Source organism: Electrophorus electricus, chromosome 1 (genome assembly GCF_041902795.1).
Source record: "Electrophorus electricus isolate QZ-2024a chromosome 1, ASM4190279v1, whole genome shotgun sequence".
In the NCBI taxonomy this organism is placed as follows: domain Eukaryota; kingdom Metazoa; phylum Chordata; class Actinopteri; order Gymnotiformes; family Gymnotidae; genus Electrophorus; species Electrophorus electricus.
This window is the reverse complement of record NC_137497.1, coordinates 42312006-42329544: the sequence shown is the minus strand read 5'-3', so window position 1 is coordinate 42329544 and position 17539 is coordinate 42312006. Positions and strand designations below refer to the sequence as shown.

Below are 17539 nucleotides of genomic sequence, written 5' to 3'. Positions count from 1 at the left end.
GTTGGTCCATTTTTGGCTATGTAGGTGAGCATCAAGGTTCAATCAATCAATCTGATGCATGCAGCTACTGGAAGCCAGTGAAGGCGATGCAGCAGCAGAGTGACGTGTGAGCTACATTGAAATAAAGTACTTTTTTACTTGTAAATTAAAACATCGCAATTATAGAATTGCATAAAATAAAGTGGTAGGTCTTGGTGGTAATTTGTGTCCATATTTAAAATATCTATTTTAGGATTAACCTAAAATCTGGGCTTCCCGATTAAGAAACGTTGAGAACCAGACCAAACCAGAACTTCGCCCTGTCTCTTCTGTAATGAATTTGCGTCGCTGTTAATTCCTGTGAATGAGGAGGTATTAATACCTATGAATAAGGAGGTGTCTCTCCCTTATAAATAACGCCCAACCGTTGCGTACAGCAGAGAAAAGATTCATCTTAAACGCAGAGGTCGAACAACTTAGAAGCGTTTTTTGTTTTGTTTTTTTAATCCAGATCTGTGTACTAGAATGAGTTTGCACGCTTCACTTACGTCCAACAAGTCGCGAATATTCTCTAGCGAATGCGACGCTTGCACACATGTAAACGAGATAAGACTGTACTGTGTAAACTGCAATGAAACGGTGTGCGATAGCTGCTTAATTAACGGCAGTCACCGGAATCACAGATATCTAACTTTGCAGGATGCTGTCAAAAATCAGTTGGTAAGTAACACGTGCCACGTTATTATTTTGTACTTTTGAGCTACTCTTTTTAAACGAAATAGTAGAATGTGTAAATCATTCAAGTTAAACGTGTTATTTTGTTTTTATTATTGTTGTTGTGGTGGTTTTTATAATATAAATTCTTCATCATGACAGGAAAAAATTAAAGACCAGTCAAAGAAGGTGAAAACTAACGTGAAGAAATTTCATGATATTAACGAAATTGTTTTAAGAGCTGAAAAGGAAGTACAGGTAACAAAGTTGAATTAAAACAAGAACCAGTAGAAAACTCACAATACAAATAATATTTATCTATAAATAAATTTGAACTGAGAATATTAGACCAGTTCTTTCACTTAAAGTACATTAATGTAATTCTTATAGTCAAATAGGTCTGACTATCAGAAAAATCATTATTAAACACACAACTACTGTGTCTGTTATGTATGTATATTATGTAATGTATTTACAATTGGTCTTGCAGCTAATGTATGATAAAACAAAAAAAAACATAACAGCCCAGTACAGTGAGCTCCAGACACTGTTGGAGCAGAATCATGAGCAAGCTTTCCTGTTACTGGAAGCTGAGAGAGGATCTGTGGAATATACTCTGTCTCGGCTTGCTGAGGATGGAGACTGTTATCAACAGTACTCAATGGACATGCAGGAGAACATAAAGACGCTCAGGATGAAAGAGAAGACTGAAAGCCCTACCAGTTTGCTGGTAAAATGCTGCTTTATCTTTCACATTTAAAAATTATGAGCTCATATTAATTACATTATTAGACTACATTATTAGATTACATTAGACGGTCATCTGCAATTTGCAAATAGCTTATGCCAGTAGTACAAAGCCAAACCTAAGAAGATATTTTCTCTTCCTTGTCTCCACAGGAGGAAATCAATGCACTGGAAATGAGGTGAGAGCAGATCTTATTTACACACAGGTGCAATACAGTTGGGCCGATGAAAAACGTTGAATCGTGTTCCCTTCTCACACCAGCCTGGAGACCATGGAGGAATATTATTTCACTCTGAACGAGAAGTTGAACTCTCATGGCGTAAGGTTGAAGGCTATGCAGGATTCTGTCCAAAAACTATTCAAGAAGAATGAAAAGATACTGCCGCGGCCATGGGAATGTGAGTTGCAAAGCCAATATTTTACACGTTATTTACAATATATACAATATAAGGTTTTTAAAATTAAAACTTGCTTGTGCTTTAGACATATATGTATAATCATGATAGGGTTTGGGAATAACATTTATCTTGGTGCATATATTATTTATCAAGTTGTAATCACTTTAAACATTGTTTACTTTTTAAATGGCACATTTATTGAGAGCAGTGTGCATTTTTGTTAGTGTGTATTTTATATCTTGTTAAATTATTTTTGTTTTTATTTTACTGTATACTTGTTTTAGCTGTTTTAGCTTTTATTATTGCTTATAAAAGGCCCTACTGTAAATGAGATTTTAGTCATAGTGGGCTTACTCCCTTTGTAAATAAATAAATAAAAATTAATTAATATCTTTATTCCTTCTCTGAAACAGTCTCAAAGGCCATCACCTTTGATCCAGATGAAAAACACAAAGACCTGACAATCTCGGAGGACAAAACCCAGGTTTTTCTTAGAGGCTCCTCCACCAAGCACTCAAAGGATCGCAGAGCAGCATCAGCCAACATCCTGGCATCTCAGTCCTTCACCACAGGAAAGCATTACTGGGAGGTGGATGTAGGTGGCAGCCAGAACTGGTCAGTTGGTGTCGCAGTGCACAATAAGATTAAAAATGGAGTTGATTATTATCTGGGCAACAACAAAAGATCCTGGGTACTGGAATCAGATGAAGGAGATTTGAGGGCGCGTCACGACAATAACGTCAGTATTGTTAAGGAGGCCAGCGTGCAGAGGCTGGGTGTGTTTGTGGACTGTGATAAGGGTAGAGTGAGGTTCTATGATGTCAGTACAGGCAACGTTTTACACACGTTCATTATCCGGTTCAAGGGGGCGGTGTGCCCTGCCTTCAGCCTCAGGGACCAGGCCTATAGCACTGCACAGCTGCATATCTGTAGGCTGACTCCCAGAGATGTGCATTATGCCAGTCGGGAAGGGTCAATAGACTCCGGGACTTATGACATGAATGATGTGGGACATAGAGGATCTACAGATACAAGTCTATAGGAAGTTGAAATATTTAGCAATGTTTATGATTGCAAAGCTTTTTAAAATGTAAACATAAACAGTGAACATATAAGTTATTTAATTTTATTTATTTAAAATGTAAACGCACAAGCCTCTTCTATAACGATGCAAGTACATATATTTAAACAGTTTCTGCAGCATTAGATTAACTCTAAACAAGCAAATACACCAGCTGTCTCATTTTGTTCAATGATCAACCCATCATGTCTGTGGATCTGTGTTCAAAAGTGTTTGAAGGGGATTTTTGGATCAGCATTTTTGCTTTGAAAAAGAAAAGCTAATAAATAAAACACGTACTGATAATGTTGTTATTTTTTCACTCTAGTGGATTTTTAGTGTGCAGGTTCTTTTTAGGTCCAATTCTATTTTACAGATCATTGACATTAAGAACAAATCAGCATAACACCACAATCCAATGTGCAAGAAAAAAAAAAACAAAAAAACAGTGTATTTTATTCTAATGACCATTATTCAAAACACCAAGGAGCCACTGAACTTGGTGGCATGGTGACACCCTCTCTGGGGAATACCGCAGCGACGGCCACCTCTGGGCAAGGCATGAAAAAAAAACAACCAGAAGTTATCGCTGGTATTGTTCCCCTGTTTCCACTATATTTCACAATAAAAGCTGTCAGTTTATTCCTTTTATGTCTTTGTTTAATTTCTTTGCCCTTTTCACACCACTTACCATTAGCATTAGCTGTTGTTACTAATCACTCATTTAATGTTACAGAGTCCACCAATACAACTTCCATTCTGTTAGGGCTTGAAGTCTAGACTGCTTTGCAACTTGCCCTTCTAGTCTAACAGTCTGAAGCAGGAGCCAGACGAGGACTGACTGGCCACAGCTGAGGTGGGGTTTGGGGGTGGCCAGGACCGTGGGCAGCGAAGCAGAAGTGGCCAGTAGTGCAGGAGAAGAGAAGGTCAGCAGAACGTCCTCGGGTTCAGAAGGGGCCAGAGAGATGCCTCAGGTTCAGGAGATAGGCTGGCTGATGAGATGACCGCGGCAGTGGCTGGGCGCCTGAGCGAGCAGGATTGTGCAGTCCTTGAAGAGCGGTGTGGAACCTGTATGTGAGATGAGCTGCAGTCCAGCTCAGTAGAGGAGTGATCTGTAGATCACTCTGAGGGAGGCTCTGAGGGAGTAGATGGACCAGGATCCGGCCTGCCCTAAATAGGTTCACTGGGGCGGCCATATTTCCCAAATTCAGTCACCTAGACTGTTTAAATCCCTTCCCAGGAGAATATCCATTTTGTCCATAAAGAGCTATGCTAACTGAAGTTTTGCCAAACACTCATCTGCCATATTGACAGGTGTGCTTAATTACATGGAAGTGTCCTCAGCTTGGAAGTAGTGATCATCAGGTTCCTCGCTTTGTTTGTCTGGTGTATGCTCCACTTGATTTACCAGTTCCTTTTTAGGTTTTCTGAAATGACATTTTTTCTGTTCCATGGTTTTGTTTAAAACTTATAGACCTTATGTATTTTGCACTTCTAGGCAGTAGCATCGATCCCTGTATTTCTATAGTACTCTAGATCACCGGTATATTGGACTCTAACCTACTGTACTGGCTAGGATGAATTCTGTGAGTAAATGACAAAGCACTTTTGTATGTCGCTCTGGATAAGAGATAAATGCTGTAAATGTAAATGTAAAACTGGCCTTTTTTGTTGTTGTTTTGTTTAGGTTTTGAGGATCCTTACACCTGCATTCCTGTGCTTGATGGCCACAGTGATAGCACAGTTTGTTTAGCCCAGGTTGTTTTAATTCACTGCATACTTTATGTACTTGAGCAGATGCACGTCGCAATTGTGCTTCCTTGGCTGCCAAATCCATAGATGTGCTCACTTCTATCCACCTCACTAACCTTAATCTGCACTGTCAGAAAACGCTTCTGAATCGTCTCACTGCGCAAGCCACACACTAACCTGTCTCTTTTGTCATTTAAGAGTTTGTCTAAACTCATAGTGTTCTGACCGTTGTTTCAAAACTGTAAAAGAAAGTTGATTTGTCTTTGTGGAATCTGCATCTTTTGGCGTGATAAGAGACAGTGAAGAGTGATGCTCTTTCAGCGTAGTTACAATAGTGTCATAAGAGCAGTCAGCAACTTTATCAGGTTGTATGTTTTGTCACCCTTTATGCTGAGGAAAATTAGGACTACAACATCAACTGCTATTTTGCTGGCGAGCAATGTACTCAAAAGATTCTGTATATGAGCGCCACTGCTCCACAGACTCACCTCACGGGTCTATCCATCGCGACCAGCCACCCACAGGCTACACAAAACGCTACTGCAGGCTAGTGAGGATTTCATGAAGAGGCCATTTACTCACATTAAGACTACAATACCCAACCAGACATAACAATGGTGCGGCTGGAAATAAGATACAGGGGGAAGATGCATTCACAAGTTCACAAGTCTAGACTTCTGTGAGCAGGAGACGATCTCTGTACTCTTTGTGGCCCATGTTGGTGGCTTCTCTTACAGATTAAATCAAATTTACCTCATATCCGAGGTCATCAAATGCAGTGTCAGTCTTATGGTTATACTGCTAAGTGGTTTCTTTCTTTTTTTTGTAATTTAATCCTGTTCACATCCATGCCATAATTATACATCTGCCACATGTTCTATAGTTAATCCAAAAAGCTTGAGGACAGCAAAAATAATACTCACTGTCTAGTTACCTGTCTGGTTAATAGCTTTGTGACTGTCACTCTTGACTTTTTAGCAGACTACTGAGGGACAAAGGTGTAAATGAAAATCCAGTTCCCTTGTTAAACTTGTTCTGAAACTCAATCCTGAAAGAAAAAGATAGGGTATAGTATAGACTAGGTAATACAATATAGAAGAATACAGTATGTATCACAACACAGTGTGGTTCTGCGCTATATAGCAAAACATTGCAGGATTTCATAGTGTATAGCACTGTGCCACAGTATATCATGGTTTATAACAGATTTTCCTCCTATATTCGCATGTTCTGTTCATGTTGCTATAGCTGTGGTTGTGTTCAGGGGCGGCACTAGAAATATACGGATAGGGGGACGATGCCCTCCAGAGTTACAAAAATGAAAATGAACCACCCATTAACACCTGCCCTAAATGCTGCACTGTTTAATGCAAAAGTCGTTTTTAGTTTGCTTTTAAAGTAATGTTACATTAGCATTTGTTCATCAATCATCAAGGTTCCGCTGTCAATTTCATTTTGGACATGTCTAATAGACATCCAGATTGTGTCATTTCATTACTTTTATGTTGAAGGTGCTGTCTTCAGCAGAGTGATCGGCAATGGTGTCACTGATTATTCAAACATGAAATCTTTCAGACTCAAATTGCATTTCCACAGCTGCTGTACGGCAGCAGCACCTCTCCCAGGTCCCAAGGTCCTATTGTCCCCTTTTTCAATATAATGTAAATTTGGGGACACGGTGGCACTGTCAAATAAGACAAAACAAATGAGAACTATTGAACTATTGCATTCTTAATTTTGGGGAGGGACGTCTTAAAGAACATTTAAGGCCTAACAGTGGCCCTCATTGTGATCCTGTTCACCATGACGGATGGGCAACCTCCAGTGAATTTAGTTAAATATCCTCCCATAGGAACTGAGAAAAGGCTGATATCCTCTGAGGGATTGAGAGAAGACTGTGTTGCTATAAAGATTCATGGAAACCTCATAACTATCACACTTTTAACTGTGCACTTTGGTTTTAAGTGTAGCTGCACTTTTACTTCATTGATGGGCAGAAACACAGTCTTAAATTATCTTTAAATTATCATTATTCCAAATCATTTAAATTGTATTTATTTTAAATTGTTCATTTAAATTGTTCCATTACTGTTTCTTAATTTTTCACCATATTCTATAAATCATTTATTTTTTATTTGATTTTAATGTCTCAATTTTTCAAGGTATTGTTTAAATAATTTTCTTTTCTATTTATCTTCTTTTCAATTTTGGTAAATACATTTCTAACATAATACATTTCAGGATGTAATAAGCTTTATTATTCTATGCATTTGCAAACTGTGTTCAAACAAACCATACAATAACTGCAAAACTTGAGAAGTGGTAAGAGTCAATAAATTGTTTTAAATTGTTGTGTTTGATTTCTGTTCTGGCATCATGGTGATGAGGTAATACAAAGTGTTTACAGGAAAATGGTTTAAATATTGAATTAGAAATATTAGAAGCATAAAACATAAAGAATTAAAGAGATTCTGTATCCTTATAAAATGATCTTTGTACAGAGCAGGGGCCTCTGTGGGCTTCTGCAAAGGATTCTGGGTATGTTTGTGCAGACCTCTGTGTAAGGCACATCATCTCTCCACCATGTACAGGGTGGTACAGCAAACCTATCTTGCAGATGTAAGATGAAGTGTTTTGGTTTTTTTTAAATAAGCCTTCTCTTGGAATGTAACATTACCAAGCTCCAACTAGTAAATGCATTGAATATCAATTTGCATATATTGACTAATGTATGGTTTGGACATAATGGTGGAGATTTCAAACACTAGTATGAAAAGAAAGTGGGGCAATTACATTATCACTTCTGAAAAAAAAATCTGTGTTATCTGTGTGATTGTCAGACATTCGCTGGAGGATGCTCAATAATCCTTATTAATGTTGACCTGCAATAAAGACTGGGATCAGCTATACTCTTCAATTAATTCTCTAGTCTGCATTTTTATTCTTGAAATAGAAAATATTATGCCAGCATAAAGAAATATTTAGGAACAGTGACGTGAGAAACTTTCTAGGAACGAAACCTCACTCAACCTCTGGTTGTTTTTCTTTGATGATCAGCACGTCTGCACTAAGAGCTTTGCTTACAAGACTTGTGCTTACTAGTGTAGGCTTAATGCAGAAAAGGAGAAAGGCCCTCCACAGTCAGTAAAACAATAGAGGCAAAGATCAGTGCAAGCAGCAGAGAGGCTGCGAATGGAGGGAGACAGATACCTGCCTGCAGCAGTATCCCCACAGCATCTCTGAGGGCTCCGTAGGTGCAGACAAACACTCAGATTGGCAGGTGCAAACACACACACTCAGTTCTGTGGGTATGGTCACACACAGTTTAGCAGGTGCAAACACACAAAGGCAGAGAGAGCTTTGTAGGTACAGACACAACTAATGCAGTGCTGCAGGTCCAAACAGAAACACATCTCTGCAGATACACACACACACACACACACACACACACACACCAGTTCAGGTCTAGATACATACACACACACACCAGTTCTGCAGGTGCAGACACAAACTCAGCTTTATAGGTACACAAACACATTTAACCAGCTGTACAGGAGCAGACACTCACAGGTGCATCCACACACAGTCCTGCAGTTACAAACACACACATAACTTGGCTGATACACATAGCTCTGTGCTAACTCACTAGCTCCATGGGAATAAACAGAACGCTAAATGTATTTTAGAGATATATATCCTGAAACAACAGCAGCTCTTGTGACAATAAAATTGTTCTGCATACCACTACAGAATTCATAAGAAAAAAATTCTATTGAAACTCTTTTATAATGATACATTATAGAAGTCCCTCAGGCAATCTGAGATTGACATGCTACAAATGGTCAGAAGAGAGTGATTTACTACATGAGCAAAAAATTCCTTGTTCCTAGTATTACTGATTAAAACAAACAGGGTGAATTACTGCCATGCCTTATCACTTGCACTGTTGCAGGGACCTGAGGCAAATCCAGACAGATTACCAGTGTTCTGTACCCTTATGCTGTAATTGCTAGTGCTTTTTTGATACATTTATGTACTATTATTTTATTTATATTATTGTATTGGTATTTTATCTTCTCTATTTATATTTTCTTCTGTTTATATTTTATTTTAGATTTTGCATTTTATTTGTTACGTCAAGCAATTCATAAAGTTGTTTTGTGAAGGTGCTATAATTCTAACCTGTATTACTATAATTATTATCCTAATCATCATCATCATCTTTCTGCTTTTCCCGGTGAGTGTCACAGTCAGAGGCGGAGCCAGAAGTAGGAAATATTTGGGGCTTAGCGAAAATCTATTATTCTAATTTGTTTTTGTTGTTGTTGTTTTGTTTTGTTTTTTAACTTGACCTGATCAGTCAAAGTTATTATATTACTATGTATCATTTAATATAACAAAGTTAGTACCTATGTTATCTTAAAAAAGGATAACATTGTCATATATCAAATTTATCACACTTATACTGGTAAAGTATCCTAAAATATCTTCACACCCGTAAAATGTTATTCCCTCCAGGCTCCTTTCAAAAAGTGTTCTTATGTCCATAGTTAGCTAGCCAAGTACTAGCAAGCTTGCTCACTGAGGTCACAGACTGAATGAAACCCACTTGACAATTTTAAGGTAGGCTTAAATATGGCGATATTTAGCCAGTAATAGAATTTTGCTTCACTTATTTGCTGGTACAATCAGAAAGACTGTGGGAAAATGACACAAAGCTGACTTATTTTAAAAAATAAAGATTAGATGCCTTTGAGAAAACATTTAGAAGCCATGCCGTCGCTCCACCTATGACCACAATGGTAGCAGGCTGAAAAGATCAGCCTAGGCTTTCTATTCCCTGTGAGAGATCCTTCCTTTGAGACTCCCAGAAGTTCCCAGACCAATGGATGTAAGGCCACAATAGCAGGGACACCACCTTGAGTGGCGATATTTTGTACTGAAGTCCCTTCTGTGTGTGGGTGCAAGGCCAACTATATTTACTCCATATCTTTCCAGCTCATATTCCAACTCAGGCTCTTTCCCTACCAAAGAAGTAACATTTGACACTCCCAGAGTCAATTTTCCTTGCCAAGGTCTAGATCATCTGAGATTGAGTAACTCATGCCCATCAACTGACCGGCATTGCCCTGACCCCCACCCTGCATATTCCAGGTGGTGAACCCACATGATCATTCCACGTCACCTCTCCGCTTAGATCTGTTCAACAAGGGTGACCCTGCTGGAAGTATTAAACTTCCAGTGACATAGTGCTGAGGTTCACTGAAGTATGCATGCCTATTTACAAAGGCAAGGCTGTGACCCTCAAACAGTTATTATTATTATTATTATTAGTAGTAGTAGTAGTAGTAGTAGTAGTAGTATAATTATTATTGTTATAATTATTATTATAATAATTATTATTAGTAGTAGTAGTAGTATTAGTAGTAGTAGTAGTATAATTATTATTGTTATAATTATTATTATTATAATTATTATTATAATTATTATTATTATTATTATTATCATCATCAAGTCAATTAAATATTTGAAAATATCAGTAAAACCATCAGGTTTCTGTCATGGTTGGTCATCCAGAAGGAAGGACACGCCCACTCCTGCTAGGGCTTGCACTACATACCTGCCTCATTCCCAATCCCCTGCCTACTAATCACCTTCACCTGTCCCTTGTTTTCTCCATCTACTTAAACCCACAGGTCCCAAGAGAAAGCGCTGCACATTAGTGGAATGCCAGCCTGCTCACTTCCACCCTGTACATTGCAATGCAGATGTATTTGGTCTTATATTTGTTGTGGTTTTGTCACGCTGGAATAATGGAGAACAAAGAGCACTTTGGCTCGACCTTGTCTCTCACTTCCTCCTTTAATGCTACCTTAAACCTGAATCCAATCTTGAAAACTCGCTTATAAATACAAAGATGATAAAATATGCAGAGATGACATATGTTTAACATAAAGATTTATCCATAAATAATTAATCCTAATGCAACCTGAAAGTTGATGCTTATGTCTTCTCTCTGTGTGAAATGTCTCTTTCTGTCTCTCGGAGGGAACATGAGAAGATTATTAAAATGAAATGTAAATATTAAACAGTCGTCAGGTCAACAACGCTGCTGTTAATCAAAAAGTTGTCAGGGCAGTTCAACCGCACCTGGGTATGGCATGCACAAACACTTTGCAGGAATCTGGATATGAATCATAATGATAAATAATTACAGTATAGATGTAATGAAAGGATTAAAAATCAGGACATAGAAACATGACAAAAGAAAAAATAATGTTAGAAACGAGTATCCAGGGTTACCCTCTATCACACTAGAATCTAGTATCTTCTCCTATCCTCTACCTTTTCAAATACATTGAAACTTTTATTTCCAGCATTCTAAGCACACTGTCTGACATTATAATTGAGAGACACTGTGTGTAATTTCCTGTTTATCTCAGATTGATGAGTGGGTATCAGTTTCTCCCCCAGATCCAGGCTTAGCAATCATATTAGCAGCAGTTTCCTAAGTGTTTGGAGAAAGCAGTGTACATAATGTTTTTGCTACCATAGTTCTTGTCTCATCTTTTGAAGCTATGGCATTCAGACTCGTCAGCCAACACACCCAGACTTTATAACTGAACTTAATTAGTATCTCCTATTGTTTTGTTACTAATGACTAATGTTGAAACAAACAGTGCGGTTGCTCCAGATCTTACAACTGTATTTGACTGTTTTGATTTACCTCAGCTTTTTGATTTCCCTACTCACTCTCATGGGCACACACTTCATTGAGTTTGTTCATCTGGTCTAAATGATGGTAGTGTTGTTGATTCTGAGATTGGAATCTCTGAATATGTAGTCTTAGGTTTCCTCTACTGAAATCTAAATTGAAAATCACAATATCCCATATCGACATTTAAATATTCCACAAAATACATGGGTCTTCAGTCTGTGTTTGAAGATTGCAAGAGACTCTGCTGTCCGGACAGCAAGGGGAAGTTCGTTCCTCTGTCTAGGAGCCAGGACAGAGAATAGTCTCTATGCTTGTCTTCCATGAGACTTGAAGCATGGTACAACCACAGCTTTCATTGTGTGTCTATCTCCTCAGCAACAGCACTCAAGGAGCTGGATTAGGCCACTGTGTAAAGCCTCCTTATCAATTACACAGACATTACATACTACAAGCTGAAATAACTAATGGCACTTGGCAAATTATCTGAACCACATAGATTGGAACCTTATAGCTGAAGAGCTTCGTGTTGATGAAGAGCGGATGAACACTGGGGGCAGATTCAGACTGGACACCACTTGAAGAGGATGAGAAAGATGAGGTATCCAAACAGTCACAGCATGAAAAGAAGGTCTGGGACAAATCACAGCAATATATTCTGGAAATATCTGAAATATCTGGTAAAATCAACACAGACAGAAATTGGTTCATTTTCAAATAGAAACTATAGAGCCAGGATAACATAATTAAACAAAATTATTTCCAATAAGTTATGTGGTTGTCCACATGTCATTCACTAAATCTAGGGTCAACCCTAAGCATATGTGGCTAACTCCCTGTCATGGGTGTAGAACATGTAGGAATTAGGTGGAAGCAAACATGAGTCTCCAACTAAAGAATTAATTAGAACTAAAGAAAGCCAACGTAACATTAACAATGACAGTTAACAGTCATACAAACAGAAAGGGCTTATATAAGGAAGAACATAATAATAGTCACACACAGGCGGCATGACGCACACCACCTGAGTGTATTTATTGCATGGCAATAAACCAGAACAGAGAACAGGTGAAACAGAAAATGAATCTAACAAAAAGCCATGTGCAATGCCACCACCTTCTAACAGATGCTAGCATAAACACCTGAGAATATATATATTTTTAATTGTGTTCTGAATAACGAAACACTGTATATTTGAAATTCAACTGAAAAAGATGTCAATAATGAGCATTGTTTTGGAGTGCACTGACTGGGTCAATCCCAAAAATGTAAGGAGTGCCTGGATACACTCCCAGCACCACAGGGTTCAGGTGGAGGTGCACAGAGCTGTGCAGTATTTTTGTTGATGTAGAAAAGAAAATATCACATAAATGAACAGGTCAGGAAAACATAAATAAATGAATGGGATGCTTCCATTTATACAGCTTTGTGCAATTGAATACACTGAAGTGGAAGAAGAAAGTATATTTAAAATGTAAATATTGTCTTAATTATATAAATATAATATGTAAATATAAATTATCAGACCAAAAAACAATAAATTAATGAATAAATGTAAAAGATTTTTCCATATACATGGTTTTGTATATTCTTAATTTTAAATATTATCTTTTTTAAAACAATTCTCATCTTTCACCCTCAACATCTGTACAATATCCCATTCCATATTAATATTAACAAATAATTAATGAATAATTCATAATGACTGTGCAGATTTATCAGGTCCAAGGCCCATGGAGCTGTAGTATGGGCTTAACACTCCAGGAAGAGCCAAAGAAGTTGAAGGATTTGGAAAAGCAGCCATTATAGAGCAGACCCACACAGACTGACAAGGCTCCTGTGTCTGTGAGTTGGGGAAAAAAACACTGTAAAACATTTTACTGGAGTTTTAGTGCTTTAGGGGAGAACAAGAACTAATTAGCAAAAAGAAAATTAAAAAGTGGAAAAACCCCAAAAGTGTGCACAGTGCCACCAGTCTCCACCCTTAAGTGAGTTATAAACAGCTAATGATAACCCACCCCATTATAAGCTTGTCTAATCACCATTAAATACCACATTCCTCCACTGGCATAGTTGTGCCGCTCACTTTATTAACCATGACCAACACATGACCTCTATTACAAAACATCACTGCAAACAGGAAGGGGAAGTCACCATAGTGAATGGAGCTAAAAGAAAGACACAAATAAAATGATTTAACCACATACTGTAACTGACTGAATTAGAAATGATAAGTTCCAAATATTTCACAAAGGGGAAAAATCAAAAGGCAAAAACATTTATTTTCCACAATTGCTATTGTAAAACAGCCAGTCACCTAGCTTGATCTCCCGATAGGTGCCCACCACATAGGCATCAATAATGCACCGAAAGCCTACAGTGGTTTTTGTCAATATCTAACATTTGAATGTGCATTTTTACAGTTACCTGAACAGTTATACTTAGGTATTTACTTACTGAGCCCTTGATAGCATTATGAGAGCATTATGAACAGAGGTCTGAGACTAAACACCAGACCTCTGGATGATTTCTTTCTTACAGAGCTATAAAGTGTAAGAGATGACTTTCATCTTTGCCACTTTAGTGAAGCAGCCTTGAAGAGTGATGGCTAACTTGATGACAATACAATTTATGGCTGCTTACAGGGAACACCAGCTCGAAACTCCTCAGTTTTCCTCAGAACCTCAGAGTTCACAGCAGGATGGTTTCACTGGTCATTAAACCTTCGGTGATGCATATTCTGCAGCATTATTTAAGAACTTTCTTCTATTCTATGAAAAATACCAGGTCTGCAGCATTAGTTAGAAACGTTTTCTCCGCTATGAAACATACTGGGTCTGCAGCATTAGTTAAGAACCTTCTTCTCCTCTGTGAAACATACTGGGTCTAACATCAAATTAGTTTTGTTTTTTTTAATATATTTTTTTTTCTCTGATTGTGAATTACTTTTGAAGGTCACTGTTGCATAAAGTTTTGTAGCATGGGTAAAACCAGGCATGAAATATTTAAGCGAACATATTTTTACATGGCTACACAGGTTATGTACAAAAAGTCTGAAAATACAAAGTATTAAATAGACATAGCATCAGTCTCTTTTTTGCTATACTATATAAATTGAAAATTACTTAAGGTTTTACTACTTGATATATTCATGAAGCATTTAATGCCATTTAAAATATATGTTTTTCTTACTCATTACATATTTTTCCAAGTACCTGATCTCCCTGTAAAAAAAAAAAAAAGAAAGATAAATGCCTCTTTCCTCACAATCTATCCTTTCATGGGTAAATATTGTTTCCGAATGTCATGGTGGTAGGGAGGAGTCAAGGATCCCACGAACCAATCTCGAACCAGCACTGCCACTTCTTCCCACCGTGGTCTCTGATCTGGTTCACTGGAGTACTAACTAGACACACCTGCTGCCTATTCTCTCCCTCTCTGAACTCGCCCATATAATCTCCCCTCCTCGGCCTTGTGTTGCCATTCTCATGATCGCGTTGGTTTTCCTTGTTTCCGCGCGCTGCCTGTTTTCCAGACCTCATCTCTTGCCTGACCTCTGGACTCCACCCAGACTCCACTCTTTGTTTTTCCACCTCGGACCGGCCAGACCTAGAGCACCTGCTGGCTCCCACATGCCTGTCTCACAATGTTAAAAACCCAGAAACCTCTCCCTTTAGTCCCAGCCTGCTCTATAAACCTAATAAAGCCTCCTTGCATTTGAATCCTCTCTTTTTTGTGTGTGTGCCTTCATGAAAGGAGGGAGCAGAGCAGAAAGCGAAGGACAGATAAACCAGAGGAGAGTCCTGGGAGTGAAGGCTGACGTGTATAGATGCAGGTGGGTAGCAAAGCTCAGCAACGCCGATGGCAGAACACACTCGGGCCGTCAGAGACACGGTCGAGATGGAATGCACAGAACTGGACTTGGGATCAAACAAGGCGCAGGTGCAAGCACGCACTACTCAGGAGACTGGGAGTGGAGCAGGTGCAGTGTGTGTGTGTGTGTGTGTGTGTGTGTGTGTGTGAGTGTGTGCGTGTGTGTTAGTGGATTTATCCCTCAAGCTGGGTGCCTGGTGCATTGTGACACAATATATTTGATGCAGCTTATTTTAAAGGAACTGAATAAGCTTTCATTAAAACATGACTGAATAAAAACTGTCTTATTTATTTTTATTATATACTGTAATTTTATGGCAAAAGACTCACAAAGGTTTCTACACACGCTGACCAAGTAAAAGGTAAAGGCATCAGCATCTAATGACCATATTAATCACAGTACACATCTATAGACATTTCTACTTCTTAACTTAGCATTATTTACAGCCTTCCCCCAAATGGAAAGGAAAAGATTGTCAGCCGTTCTGTGTCTCCCTCAGACTCGTCACCAGCACTGCATGTTCTGCTCATTAAAATGCTAAACAAAACACTGTTCATCTCTCATCACCACCAGGCCATGATTTACACCTAACCTGTCAACTCATGCTTGAGAAAAGTCTCTGCTGCTTGCAGTGTGGAACTTCTTCCGCATTCACATCTGTGATTGGGCACATTGTTTGCACTCTGCCACTGAGCTGTTTTCAAATCCAGACAGGAACTTTTACAAGCTTTTTTGTTTATTGTGTTATGATGCAAGCAATCTGTAACACCTTTGTTTGACTTGTCACTGCCTGTACAGAAATTCCCTATATGACCATAAATCTTTTCATCTGCCCTAAATATTAATAAAACCTTTGCATCAAAATATCAATATACAATTTAGCCAGGTAGTCAACTATTTGTGTAATGTTTAAACACTGGTTTTGGCTTTCCCTCATGCTTGCACAGATCATTAAACCTTTTACTGTGGTTGTAAATTCTCTAGTGAATAATATGTTGTTGACTAATCAATATGCTTTTTATTGCTCTTATTAAATGAACACAAGTCTGCAGACTGATAGAGCAGACAGGCTGAACGTCTGATGACTATAGAACTGGCTCATGGAAATAATTATTGGCCAAACAGCTATAAAAACATGGTGGTTCAGGCTCTGACAGGAATAATATTCTAATATTCTTCCATTTAATAGAAGAGACATTAGGTAAGAGCTCACATTCTAAGTGGGGGTGTCATATAAATGTTTATCTCACATCAATTGAAAAAGCTTTAATCCAGTTATTTGAGGTAGCATGAGACATCGCTCTGCCCCTCACTCACCTTCACTTGCTGCGGTGTGTCCTGAAGCTCTGTGTGAACCAGGATGAAATTGTCATGAAAGAGAGAATCGTCTCACAAGTAGCAAAGTGGTCATGTTTAATGACACCAGCAAATACATACCAGCAAAAGGAAAAGCTACAGCAGGGGAGGCCAGAAAGCTCATAGCAATTCTGGTATATGCCCAATCCCCAGAGAAAAATAAAACAATGTTGCTTAAGCAGGGAACCTGTTGGCCCACATGGAGAAGATTTCCCACCACCGATGCAGGGCACCACTGTGGTCGTGTGCTGGAATATTTGGCAAAAATATCATCCCAGTATCTTTTGCGTAGTGGAAAAAAATTATTTTGGTCGCATGCTGCACACAACTGATTTGGGGCCCAATCAGTATGCAATTAGTATGTAATAGGCTATTTCAAACAGAGCCCCTGTCTCTGACGGGCTTTATCTTAATGGTAACCTTAGAATCTGACCTAGTTGTGCTAGCTTATGGATCATTTCAGTGGAGACAACAAAACACTACTGTAAGCTGCGACAAACAAGGGCTACTGAAAAATGCGGCCAATATAAATGTCCTACGGTGAGCTGGGTGGGTAAGGCTGGTCTGGGTCGGGGGTGGAGGTCACCTCTGAGCATGACCTGGCCTAGTATTTTAAACAAGCAGTCTGAGTGGTGCAAGAGTACTGGAGCATATAATGCTGCTTTTGTTTATGGCAACATTATCAGATTTACACCATTGCACTGCAGTGTACTGATATTGTAAGAATTTAATAAGACTAAACAACCTGACTTACTCAGGATTCTCTCCATCTCTTTACATTCCTTTCAAAAAGCTTCTCTGAAAGTTTTGGTTCAACCCAGCTGTGGTTTCAGCTAAAACAGAAATTTGATGTATATTTTACAGTTCACAAGATCACAAAAGCATTATAGTTGTTCTACTACTCTTTTAAGCTAGGGTTAGGGATATGGTTAGGGTAAGAGTT

The 17539-nt window shown here is 38.5% G+C and overlaps 1 protein-coding gene across 1 annotated transcript; it reads left to right on the top strand.

Annotated features, from left to right (window-relative positions):
* Positions 1-1305: 1305 nt before the first annotated feature.
* LOC145647736 (butyrophilin subfamily 1 member A1-like) lies at positions 1306-3507 on the top strand. Its single transcript, XM_081695481.1, has 4 exons — positions 1306-1423; positions 1594-1619; positions 1703-1839; positions 2253-3507. Exons 1-4 carry the CDS (start codon positions 1355-1357, stop codon positions 2879-2881), a joined length of 861 nt encoding a protein of 286 aa, XP_081551607.1. The 5' UTR covers positions 1306-1354; the 3' UTR covers positions 2882-3507.
* The last annotated feature ends 14032 nt before the right edge of the window (positions 3508-17539 follow it).

Coding starts and splice junctions, on each gene's coding strand:
- LOC145647736 (XM_081695481.1), top strand. CDS start 1,355: ATGGACATGCAGGAGAACATAAAGACGCTCAGGATGAAAGAGAAGACT. Junction 1,620..1,702: donor ATCAATGCACTGGAAATGAG/GTGAGAGCAGAT, acceptor TTCTCACACCAG/CCTGGAGACCATGGAGGAAT. Junction 1,840..2,252: donor ACTGCCGCGGCCATGGGAAT/GTGAGTTGCAAA, acceptor TCTCTGAAACAG/TCTCAAAGGCCATCACCTTT.